This window comes from Acanthochromis polyacanthus, chromosome 24, assembly GCF_021347895.1.
Source record: "Acanthochromis polyacanthus isolate Apoly-LR-REF ecotype Palm Island chromosome 24, KAUST_Apoly_ChrSc, whole genome shotgun sequence".
Lineage (NCBI taxonomy): Eukaryota > Metazoa > Chordata > Actinopteri > Pomacentridae > Acanthochromis > Acanthochromis polyacanthus.
In genome coordinates this window covers 3,808,766-3,820,858 of record NC_067136.1, presented here as the reverse complement: position 1 = coordinate 3,820,858, position 12,093 = coordinate 3,808,766, and the positions used below count along the sequence as shown (strand labels likewise).

Here is a 12,093-nt window from a genome sequence, read left to right as displayed (position 1 = left end):
ACTTTTGAAGGGGTCAAGGGTCACTAAATCAAGGTTCAAAGGTTCAAGGGTTCACTTTATTGTCGTATCATTCCACATTTGCACATGAAACAATATGAAATTTGACCCTGGTCCCAGTTTCAGCCATCAAAAAAATATAAAAACACTCTCATAAAGACAATATAAGTATAAAGAGACACACTAATATATACAAATCTGCAACATAGATATATGTGCAGTGAACCAACAGTTTGTGCAATATTTAGTAGGTAAATGAATAAAGAGCCTAGTCCAGTAGTGCAGTGTGTGTATGCTTGTGTGTGTATGTGGGGATGCGTGCATGCATGTGTATTTGCGGGGGAGAGGTGGTGATGATATGAAAACAGAGTCTACAGAGACCTGTTCAGTAGCCCGACAGCTTCGCGGAAGAAGACTTCAAATGAAGGAGACATTTTGTGCAACAAGTATCATAAAAGTCATTCCCAGTGGAATTCAAGTCTGATATTGTGTGGGACTATTCAGAGCAGTCACATGAAGCACTGTATCTGTTTTCAAGGGTCTAGCCCCACGGGAACCCGCGTTTTTCAGCAGTGAGGCCTGCTAGCAGTGATGCAGCCTGAGGCCTTCAGACATGTAAAAAAAAATCCTGCTCGGTCATTTTTGGGTCTAGTGACACCAAATCGTACACGCTCCTAGTAGACCACCTCCTGACCTGGCATATTTTTTTTCAGAGAGTTTACTCAAAAGGGGCTCGATCACGGCCCTGTTTCTTACTCTACGGTTAACCCTTTAATGTCCAAATGCTTCAAAACGGGCTAAAAAGGTCAAAATCTCGCACAATCCTAAACCAATTTGGACCAAACTGCACAGGTTCTATATACAGAGACTAATGTGAACGCTCATGCACGTTTCAGACCTCCAGGGGCCCTGAAGAAGGAATGAGGGCAAAAAAAAACACGTTTTTTCATAAATGTCCCTCTTTTGCTCTCATTTCTCTTCTGTAACACTCAGAGAGCTGAAACCTGGGATCTGGTACCTCTGAAACATCTAAAATCTAAATCCACTAGAACTGTTTTGCTAGCCCCTCCCAAACCGGAAGTAGCTCCAGGAACGACCTAGAGACTTGTGCTTCAAATCAATTGTTTACCAAGGTCACCTGAATCACCCCTAAAAGTTTCAGCTCATTTGATGCAAAAATTACCGATTTGTGGGGCTTCATAGTCCAAAAATGTCAAACTTTGACCCTGCGCCAGGGGTCACAGGAAGGTCACAGAGACACCAAACCAGCACAGTTCAGCTCCAAATATAGCCTAGTATAACATACTAAAAGATCAGCCCCAGGGTCCCAGTAGAAAAATCTGACCAAGTGTTCATGTTTGAAAATCAGGTCTTGTCAGACTTTTAAACCCTGAGAGCCTTCTTGCCAGTGGAATTAGACCCTCACCCTAATTTTTTACCCAAACGGGACGAAATCTTAACCACAAGTACTAGGGCCCTCGGTGAGTCGGTATGTACAATTTCAGCCTCCTAGGTCAACTGGGGGCCAGATGGTACCATGTTGAAGTTTGGAGAATGGAGAGCACACCTACTCAGTCAAATATTAGGTACCATCTGGCCCCCAGTTGACCTAGGAGGCTGAAATTGTACATACCGACTCACCGAGGGCCCTAGTACTTGTGGTTAAGATTTCGTCCCGTTTGGGTAAAAAATTAGGGTGAGGGTCTAATTCCACTGGCAAGAAGGCTCTCAGGGTTTAAAAGTCTGACAAGACCTGATTTTCAAACATGAACACTTGGTCAGATTTTTCTACTGGGACCCTGGGGCTGATCTTTTAGTATGTTATACTAGGCTATATTTGGAGCTGAACTGTGCTGGTTTGGTGTCTCTGTGACCTTCCTGTGACCCCTGGCGCAGGGTCAAAGTTTGACATTTTTGGACTATGAAGCCCCACAAATCGGTAATTTTTGCATCAAATGAGCTGAAACTTTTAGGGGTGATTCAGGTGACCTTGGTAAACAATTGATTTGAAGCACAAGTCTCTAGGTCGTTCCTGGAGCTACTTCCGGTTTGGGAGGGGCTAGCAAAACAGTTCTAGTGGATTTAGATTTTAGATGTTTCAGAGGTACCAGATCCCAGGTTTCAGCTCTCTGAGTGTTACAGAAGAGAAATGAGAGCAAAAGAGGGACATTTATGAAAAAACGTGTTTTTTTTTTGCCCTCATTCCTTCTTCAGGGCCCCTGGAGGTCTGAAACGTGCATGAGCGTTCACATTAGTCTCTGTATATAGAACCTGTGCAGTTTGGTCCAAATTGGTTTAGGATTGTGCGAGATTTTGACCTTTTTAGCCCGTTTTGAAGCATTTGGACATTAAAGGGTTAACCGTAGAGTAAGAAACAGGGCCGTGATCGAGCCCCTTTTGAGTAAACTCTCTGAAAAAAAATATGCCAGGTCAGGAGGTGGTCTACTAGGAGCGTGTACGATTTGGTGTCACTAGACCCAAAAATGACCGAGCAGGATTTTTTTTTACATGTCTGAAGGCCTCAGGCTGCATCACTGCTAGCAGGCCTCACTGCTGAAAAACGCGGGTTCCCGTGGGGCTAGACCCTTGAAAACAGATACAGTGCTTCATGTGACTGCTCTGAATAGTCCCACACAATATCAGACTTGAATTCCACTGGGAATGACTTTTATGATACTTGTTGCACAAAATGTCTCCTTCATTTGAAGTCTTCTTCCGCGAAGCTGTCGGGCTACTGAACAGGTCTCTGTAGACTCTGTTTTCATATCATCACCACCTCTCCCCCGCAAATACACATGCATGCACGCATCCCCACATACACACACAAGCATACACACACTGCACTACTGGACTAGGCTCTTTATTCATTTACCTACTAAATATTGCACAAACTGTTGGTTCACTGCACATATATCTATGTTGCAGATTTGTATATATTAGTGTGTCTCTTTATACTTATATTGTCTTTATGAGAGTGTTTTTATATTTTTTTGATGGCTGAAACTGGGACCAGGGTCAAATTTCATATTGTTTCATGTGCAAATGTGGAATGATACGACAATAAAGTGAACCCTTGAACCTTTGAACCTTGATTTAGTGACCCTTGACCCCTTCAAAAGTGTTTTCACTGCAGACTTGCTCCCAGAGCATTCAGCACCATAGACATAATAAAAAGTAGACGCCGCATCGAGCGCTACTGCCTATTGGGGCTGACGAGCGGTGGGGCCGCCATCTTGGTCCGGTCATCCGCTCCACTCAGCGCCGTTTGACAGCGCATTTAATCCATCTTAACTCTGAATATTAAACTGATTTTCACGCGTTTTTTAATTTTTTTGCTGCAAACGTCATACATGTAGCTATGATACAGGACAAATGGTTCGGCGTATTTTAATGTTCATAGTGGGATTAACAGTAATAGAATATTCTGATATTAAGCTCGACTGTAGACAGGTATTTTGCAAACACTGTAAACACACACACACTAATATATGTTAGAGAAGCGGATAATGGCAGCAAAGTCAATTATTTTAATAATTTGAAGAGACAATATATGATTACGCTATATACACATATATAAACAAAATACTGACTAATGAACACATATTTTTATATAAAACAATAGACAGAAGTTATATATCAGAGAAAATTATTATATAAATCACATATAGACTATCAATATAATTCATACATATATATTAAAAAAGATATGTCAGAAAATGATATTTTATATATATATATATATATATATATATATATATATATATATATATATATATATATAGTTTTATATAGAAATATGTGTTCATTAGTCAGTATTTTGTTTATATATGTATATATAGCGTAATCATATATTGTCTCTTCAAATTATTAAAATAATTGACTTTACTGCCATTATCTGCTTCTCTAACATATATTAGTGTGTGTGTGTGTGTTCACAGTGTTTGCAAAATACCTGTCTACAGTCGAGCTTAATTTCAGAATATTCTATTACCTATCATTATTATTATTATCTATTATTTCCGCTATGAATATTACTATGTTCAGCACCCCATTGATTTACACCTGCATTTTGTGCTTCATGGCGCTAGGTGTGCTGTTTGCATGTTGGACATTGTTTTACACAGACACCACCGAAGAAGAAAGGTGCCGAAGTGCTGCACGTTTTGTTTTGTTTTGTTTTTTTTAATTGAAACAGGAGTCTGTTCGCATGAATGTCCAATGGGTTAGGAGTTGTCCATGAGTTTGATATCTTCAATCATGTTAAAAAGTTTTACAGCAGTCCGTTTAGAAATCTGCATTTGTGTATGAAAAACTTCCAAAATATTATAATAAAGCAAACCGGAATCGAACCCGCGTCCGAGACCAGCTCTTGTACATGAGTCACCTGCTTAACGTGCTGAGCTATACGGGCATCGGATACCAACTCATCAAAATTATTTAATAAATACCAGCGCACCGGCCCGTCGGTCAAACCGCCGAATAATGTTTACACAAATTTTGGCCCGAAGCCACATCTAATTGCCGGCCCCTGCGAATGCAAAATATAGCGTTGGATTCGCAATGCTTTTACATTAAAAATATAATATACCGATTCAAAATGCCCTACGTAACTCGCTTAAATCAGACCGAGGAGAAACATGACACACGAGGAATATTTGATTAATTAAACGTTCTATTCAGGTGTGATTAAGACTCAGATATGAAAACAAAATCCAACCCGTTTGCAAACAAACAAACACTAACGTTTTTTAATCTCAAATACCCAAATCCTGCAGCAAAAATAAAGGCATCACATTATATGTATGGGACGATGTAATGCAAAATATAGCGTTGGATTCGCAACGCTTTTACATTGAAAATATTCGTTTGAAATACGTTCTGAGTGGTATGAAAAGTCCTCCGCTTTGATTCGCAACGCGTTTACATTAAAAATATTCGTTTGAAATACGTTCTGAGTGGCATGAAAAGTCCTCCGCTTGAAATACATTGGTTTGAATTTCGTTGTGAGCAACACGAAAAACATGAGAAAATCGTGTTGGTGCGCACGTAACCATAGATTAATTTACGTGATAGTTTCACGAATCCTTGTGAGACCAGGTTGATCTATCTGTATTGGAATGGATCCCTGCCTTCAACACCAGGTGGCGCAGTTCGTACAGTTGGAACTATGTGGAAACAGGCTGTTGATAAATATCAGTTGTGGGTCTTTTTTGGTGATTAAAAACAGTAACAGCTGATTTTTCCATGTGTTTTGCATCCTGAACAGTGCTTTAATAAACTCACACTGACTCCACATGTTTGTTTGTTGGCATAAACACACCTAAACACGTTTATCTGGATGCTTCGTTCCATTTTAAATCCTCTTTTCTGGACACAGTTCCATGTAGAAACCCAAACCGTAAGGAGTGACTTTTCTCAACAGTTCTTCACCATTCAGCTTCTCAAACTTAATAATACGTGTTTTAGATAATATTGGCTTTTAGACTCCCATCCTTTGACTGGTTTCAACATGGAACATTCCACAACATCTCATAGCATTACCTACAAGTTCCACCGAGCTTTTAAAGAAAATCAGTCCATCAAATGTTAAAGGAAGTGTAATGAATGCTTTCCTTTAATATGCATCCTATAATATCATCACGTACCAGTTTGTGATAGGTGTTGTGGAACGGCTTTAAAGGCCAACGTTGATTTTTTTTTTTTTTTTAGCATTTGTTGGTCCAAAAGTCATCAAACACTCAAATAAATTCTTATTCAGTTTCATTACAAACAAAAAACTAATCCACTGTCCAGCTTCTACACTGGTGTCAGCAGAAAAACATCATTAAGCCAGTAAAATAATGAATTTCTGCCACAATATTGTTGTTTTACAAGCAAAAACCAACAATGAACAGACGTGAAGCTTGGTTCCAGTCATTTCCACATCAAGTTTACATGAAGATGTCGACTGCAGGACGAACATGTTTCATAATCAGTTATCTGCAGATAAAAAAACATCCAGAGTGCTCCACTTTTAGTTACAAATGTAGTTTAATCTTTGCAGCAATAAATCAGTAAAAATCATCAAAGCATCATAATGTTGTGTCAGAGTGAAAAACATGAACCAGAGCACTAGCAGAGCTGCTAACAGCTAATGTTTACAGCTGAAAGGGTTTGAGGGAGTATCAATGTGTGTAGATTTATAATGAAATTATAATGAACCACAGACCACTAATTACATTCAACTTTATTATCATTGTAGAGTAGAATTCAGACAATGAAAGAGTTGAGCATCCGAGCAGAAGTGCAAAATCTGCAGTAAAGTTCAATATTTACAGGAAAGTTCATTATTTGCAGTCTGTTACAGTACAAACAAGGACCTCAGTACATTCTAACAGTATAATAAATAGATATTCTATTCAAACTTTGCTACAGTTCAGCTGCAAATAATGTGCATTTTATTGCACTACATTAATCTGTATTTTCTGTGCCGATTAACACAAAACATATTACAAAGATCAATCTCAAAAACGCTCTGCAGGATAAAAACAATTATAAAAAATATATAAAATTCATAAAATTGGTTCTGCATTTATACTGCAAACAGTTCACAACATCAGCCAACAGCTAAAACACGGGAACAAACTGGTGACTAAATTCTGTCAGTATTTATGTCTTTAATCTGTTCACATTTGTCTCGTCTGCTCTGTGGAAACACCGCCTGCAGTTCACCGATAAGGTGGCCGTTTGAGGAGAGACCACATGGTTGGTCCACACCTGGATTCAGTTTATCATTGTTCTGTTCATATTGTCAGGTTTGTTCAGCTGGCAACATTAAATCTGTCAATTGTTCAGGTCCTTGGTCACCAGGAGTAACAGGGGGGGTTGAATCCTGCCCCATGAGTTTTCTAGAGATCCTTTTGAGCTGTTTATAGACCTTAGGCTTTTTTCTACACATCAGAATACAACCAATAACCAACACAAATGGAAGTAACAGAACCACTAATGGTCCTAGAATGATTCCATTATTGTTTCCTCCATCTCCAGTGGTTCCATCCTTCTTTCCTCCATCTCCAGTGATTCCATCCTGGTGTCCTCCATCTCCAGTGGTTCCATCCTTGTTTCCTCCATCTCCAGTGGTTCCATCCTGGTGTCCTGCAGACAGAGGTATCAGAGGTATCAGGTGTTTGAACATCAGTCAGATCATCTGTTTTCTCCAAAGTCTCATCAGCAACATCTTTATAAACCACAAACATCTGATCTGAGACCAAGCAGCTTCATCAGAGACACAAACTGAACTCTGAACACAAACTCACCTGATGGATGAACTTCCAGGTCGATGATGCTGGCGGGTTTATTCTCTCCTTTCTGTAAAACCCGACACTCGTATCTTCCTCTGTCCTCCATTGTCACATCCTTCAGAACCAGAGAAACGTCTCCGTCCTTCATCTCTTTGTCCTGCAGATCTACCCTGTTCTCACAGGATGGATGCTGGAATTCTGAAAGAAATTTCCCATCCCGGTACAAAAGCACATAGCCTTGGTTTTGATCAGGTCTCTTCCACTCTACACCTTTGATGGTTTTGTTGTTGGGAGCTTTACATGGCAGGATGGCAGTCTGTCCAAGTTTAGCTGGGATGGGTGTTTGAGCTGAAAAAGAGATGAAACAGACAGAATTTAGTTTCAGCGATGACTCAGAAAATGCCAAGGAGCTGCTTTGACCAATGGAACACAAACTTCACCCACAAACACAAGCTTTGATTTAAAAAGACTGTTTGAAAGACATTCAGAAAATTAGTTCACAAATGTTTTCTTGACATTTTACAGATGAAACTGTTAAATTCAAGTTGAACATATTTCTAAAATTAGACACAATTAGTATTAAGAAACAGATGTACTGGCTCTGTAATTTGACATAGCTTTTGTTTGTTAAATGAGGTGAACCTTGTATAATTAGAAAAAATATTTCATGCTCTGGTCATTCAGTTCCACCATTCTATTTACCTGTAATGTGTAAATTAATCTTCATACCAGTCCTATCTGTTTCTATATGTATTTGTCTGTTCTAACTTTGCATCTCTGGTTTTGTACGTCTGTGCAGCAGCTCGTGTGTTTTGTGTTGTTTTATCAGCAGATTTCAGGAGTTCAGGAGGACTTTAGCTTCAGTATCATAAACACTTCCAACCCTCAGTATTACTTTTAACAATTCAGTGATAATCAGAACACAAACGCTGCAGCTTAGTCTGTCTGATCCAGGTTCCATTGTTTAAAATGATGCTTTGGATTATTCACACACCGAGTCTGTAAATTAGAGCAACTCACCCAGAGAGGGAGAATTCATCAGGAGCCAGAACCAGAACCAAGCCGGGACAGGATGCATGCTGTGGAGACAGTTCTACAGTCAGTCTAATAACCTGTCAACACTGTGAGCTCATACAAAGCTGCTGGGTCAGTCACATTAACCAAACACTCTATGCTGCAGTGAAAACAGTGAGCCCACATCCGCTTAAAAATAAACAAATCAAGGTTTTCTTCTGTTAACTAGGATAAGATTTAATTAAGATGAATTGGGTTTGTTGCTGCAGGAAGCAATAAAAACACCCAGAACTGTGTGGTTCTGTCTCAGTTATGCTCTTTACTTTTTTCTCATATTGTAACACTGAATTATGGAAATTTACAATCAAGAAAAGCACTCTGAGTGCAGTACTCTGCCAATAATAACTATCAGTTATTGATGATCAGAACTCACTGTACTATAGAATGTGTCCATTAAACACAGATGTACCCACAAACAAAATGACCTGGCGTTAAGCACAGGCATGTGTACGTTATGTACGGCTACCGAATCACATGACCTAAATATGTAGCAGGCGGCAATTGATGGGACTCAGAAACTCCCCCACAATTTAATCAATTGTTTCTTGTATCATTTCCAAAAGATAAGTCCTGATAAATCCACAGCAGTGGATTTGGAGAAGGATCACAATCATGCGATCGTCAGCAGGCAGCTGATGTAGTGTTCATTGTTGTCATGGTTACAATGCCACTATCTTGCAATGATACAGAAATATTTAACAAATTCATTGATCCAGGCTATCAGCCGCATCACTGCCAAAATCTAATCACTTGGTCTTTGTGTCATTTCTGACCTTCATTGAAAATTTCATCCAAATCTGTTTGTCTGTTTTTGAGTAATGATGCTACCAAGCAGACAAACTAACGCCGATAGTCACATAACTCCACTGCCTCCTTGGCAGAGTAAAATCCTTTGACTTTCATATTTATGGCATCTATTGAATTTACTGAAAGGAAGAAGTTGACACATCCCCTATATTGATGCTGTGTAACTGCTGACTGGAGCAACACTGATAGAAAACATCATTAGAACTTCAACACAACCTAAACAGGAAGTTTCAGGCTCGTTGCCAGCTGAATATCTCTGACCAAATGGCTGCCAGTACACACTTGGACTGATTCCTGAGCCATTGAAGGGGGACTCAGAATCTTCCTGACAATTTCAAAGACATTCCACTCACTGAAAAAGGAACTCTGAACTCAAATCAGAACCAACAAAGACAATCATCCCACAGTTCTGGACTCAACTCCTTTTTACGTACATCCATTTCACAGAACAACTGAACTTTTCAATAACATCATGGTCAATCGACATCTTGCCTTGCTTTAATCTTTTATTTTCCTGATTGAGTTTCAACATTATAATTTTAACATGTCTGCCATTCACATGATCATACTTCATATTTGCTATGATTCTGATCAGTCTGTCAGGAATGCACCCAAGTAAACCATATCCATCTCATCATGGTATTTTTGAAATTACAACCATCGCAAAATTATATGAAATTGTAACTCTGCAAAGGACATCTGGACGCAAGTCTTCCACAACGGAAGGTGGTCCAGATGCCCCCCCGACCATGCCTGAAAGCACATGTTTTAAAAGACCATGCCTGAAAGCACCATTTTGAGTACTCCTTTCACCATTAAGTTCTCCTGACTCCAAGGCTCCACTCTGTCCACCGCTGTTCTGACCCACATCGAACTAGACCACCCACGCATCAAGAAGTGTGTGCTTGTGTGTGAAGTTTAAGGATTAATGAGTAAACTAGCTCTGATGACTATTTTCTCAATGTATGTGGTACTGTATTTGATACAATACACAGTAAAAATGGCATAGGTCCATAGTGCACCTGTTTGTTCAAATCCATGATACTGAATAGTAATGGAACCTGGAATCCACACCAAACAGTGTATCAGATAACACCAATATACCAAACTACACTGTTTAGACTGTCACCTGATGGACTGACGATTGGGAAGAAAGACAATAAGACGCTGTCTTACAAGGTTTCAGCGTTAATTGATTCATTTAAACCATAATGTTAAACCGCTAATGATATTTTTCAAGTTAACCTCTTGATGGCTGGATTTATTTACAATTAAATAAAAAAAAACATTTTCTTTAAATGTTTTTGCTTTCCAGCTGATGCTAAAATAAGTGCGGATTGTTAACTGGTCTATGACACATAGAACAGATATATTGTAATAATAACAGATATGTAATAATTAGGTCCCACTCCCACCGCTCCTATGAGAAACCAGTGTTTGCAAAAGGCTCTGAGGTATGTATTGAATATTCACAAACCGACATTGGGGGAATGGATACGCTATTTCAGCTGTAGTCTGAATGAAAGTGGTATGTCGTGAATTCGTAACAATAGGCGTCAAAAGGTAAAGGCCTGTTCAGACAATACTTGAAGAAAAAACCTGAAGGTATGATCAACAGGACCCCTTTGATGGTTGGATGGAGTTTGTTTTTTCTACAGTGTATAAGAGTGAAATTATTGAATTTTATCACTAATTTAAAAAATCCTGAAAATTATTATACACACACACACGTACGTACGTACGTATGTATGTATATAGTGATTTTGGTGACTTTACAGTGCTTCTATTCATTGTTGCAGCGGTTTTGCAATTTGCAGATGTTCACTGTGTACATAGACACCAAAGTTATTTCTGCAACTTGAAAGACGGCTAGTTTAGATAAAACTGTTCTTGTAGCACAGTGTCTGCCTTACAACGATGGGAAAGAGGCATCGTTCATGTTTCGACAACCTATATCCAACGAGTTATTGATGCCGGAAGTCCGAATCTGTGATTATTTTTCCAACTTTTCCCAACTCAACCACAACCTGAGTTGGGAAAAGTTGGAAAAATAACTACAACTTCCAGCCAGTGAAACACGCTGAAAAGAACACCTCTACATCCATGGTACACAGAACAACAGAACCGTGAGCCTTGTGGTTACCGGGGTTCGGTTCTAATGCCGAAAGAGCAGAACGAACTGTTGACGGTGCTCATTCGCTAGCTTAGCATTTAGCATCAAGGAATTCTACCTTGAACATTCAACTTAGAGGATTTAAGTCACGTATGACAGTGACGGACATTGCTCAGAGCAACATATTGATTGTCGGTCACTTTTAAATCACAAATAGTAACTTTAATGAACATTACTCGACGGAGCTTGAAAAACACATGCTTACCTGTACGCAGACGGGTACAAAAGACCGTTCCAGGACCGGTATGCGTTTTGTTGCCAAGTCCGCTTATTATAAGCGACTTTGGGCTTGTTTTCTGTAAAATCGCTTGTAAATCTCATCGGTTGCTGATTTTTGGGCTTGTTTTCTAAAGTGTAGTCGCGTATTTGGGCTTGCTTTGCTGCTTGTGTGAACCCCTCCTGCTTCTCTCCCAGTTCTCCACAATGAAGCGAAACACGTGAGTTTGTCCTTTTCCAGGAGCCGTACACTCCCCCTTTTTAGGTTACCGCCCCCACCCACACTCATAAACATGCAGAGCAACACGTCTGGATGTTGTAGGACTGATGTAGTGAAGACCCGATGCCAGGTACAGCAGATAGACCTCAGACTTCTGCGTCTACGTCTGCGTGTGCCCGGTCCTGTCATGGTTGCCTGGTTACAGACGCTGCAACACCAGCACCATTAAAAATGTTTACAGCCAAAACTCAACCACGTCCAAAGAAGCAAAAACATTTGCAAAAGTAAGTGGGAAGAGTCGAACCCCTGGCTTGACAGCGTTACCT

General features: G+C 39.6%; 1 protein-coding gene across 2 annotated transcripts; it reads right to left on the bottom strand.

Moving 5' to 3' along the window:
• Positions 1 to 6,205: 6,205 nt before the first annotated feature.
• LOC110969531 (uncharacterized) lies at positions 6,206 to 11,874 on the bottom strand. 2 transcript variants are annotated; one of them, XM_051944502.1, is made up of 4 exons: positions 11,537 to 11,874; positions 8,298 to 8,356; positions 7,293 to 7,625; positions 6,206 to 7,071 (listed from the first exon to the last, which is right to left on the bottom strand). In XM_051944502.1, the coding sequence occupies exons 1-4, from the start codon at positions 11,650 to 11,652 to the stop codon at positions 6,788 to 6,790; spliced, it is 792 nt and encodes a 263-aa protein (XP_051800462.1). In that variant the 5' UTR covers positions 11,653 to 11,874; the 3' UTR covers positions 6,206 to 6,787. The 2 variants fall into 2 exon arrangements, with proteins under 2 accessions (XP_051800462.1, XP_051800461.1); XM_051944501.1 differs by having other exon boundaries at positions 6,206 to 7,131; positions 11,537 to 11,866.
• Between the last annotated feature and the right edge of the window lie 219 nt (positions 11,875 to 12,093).

Excerpts from the sequence above, each read along its gene's own strand:
- LOC110969531 (XM_051944501.1), bottom strand. The coding sequence starts at position 11,652 with ATGAGATTTACAAGCGATTTTACAGAAAACAAGCCCAAAGTCGCTTAT. Across the intron at positions 7,626-8,297 it reads GATGAATTCTCCCTCTCTGG|CTCAAACACCCATCCCAGCT; the intron begins GTGAGTTGCTCT and ends TCTCTTTTTCAG. Across the intron at positions 7,132-7,292 it reads CCTGGAAGTTCATCCATCAG|GACACCAGGATGGAACCACT; the intron begins GTGAGTTTGTGT and ends CTCTGTCTGCAG.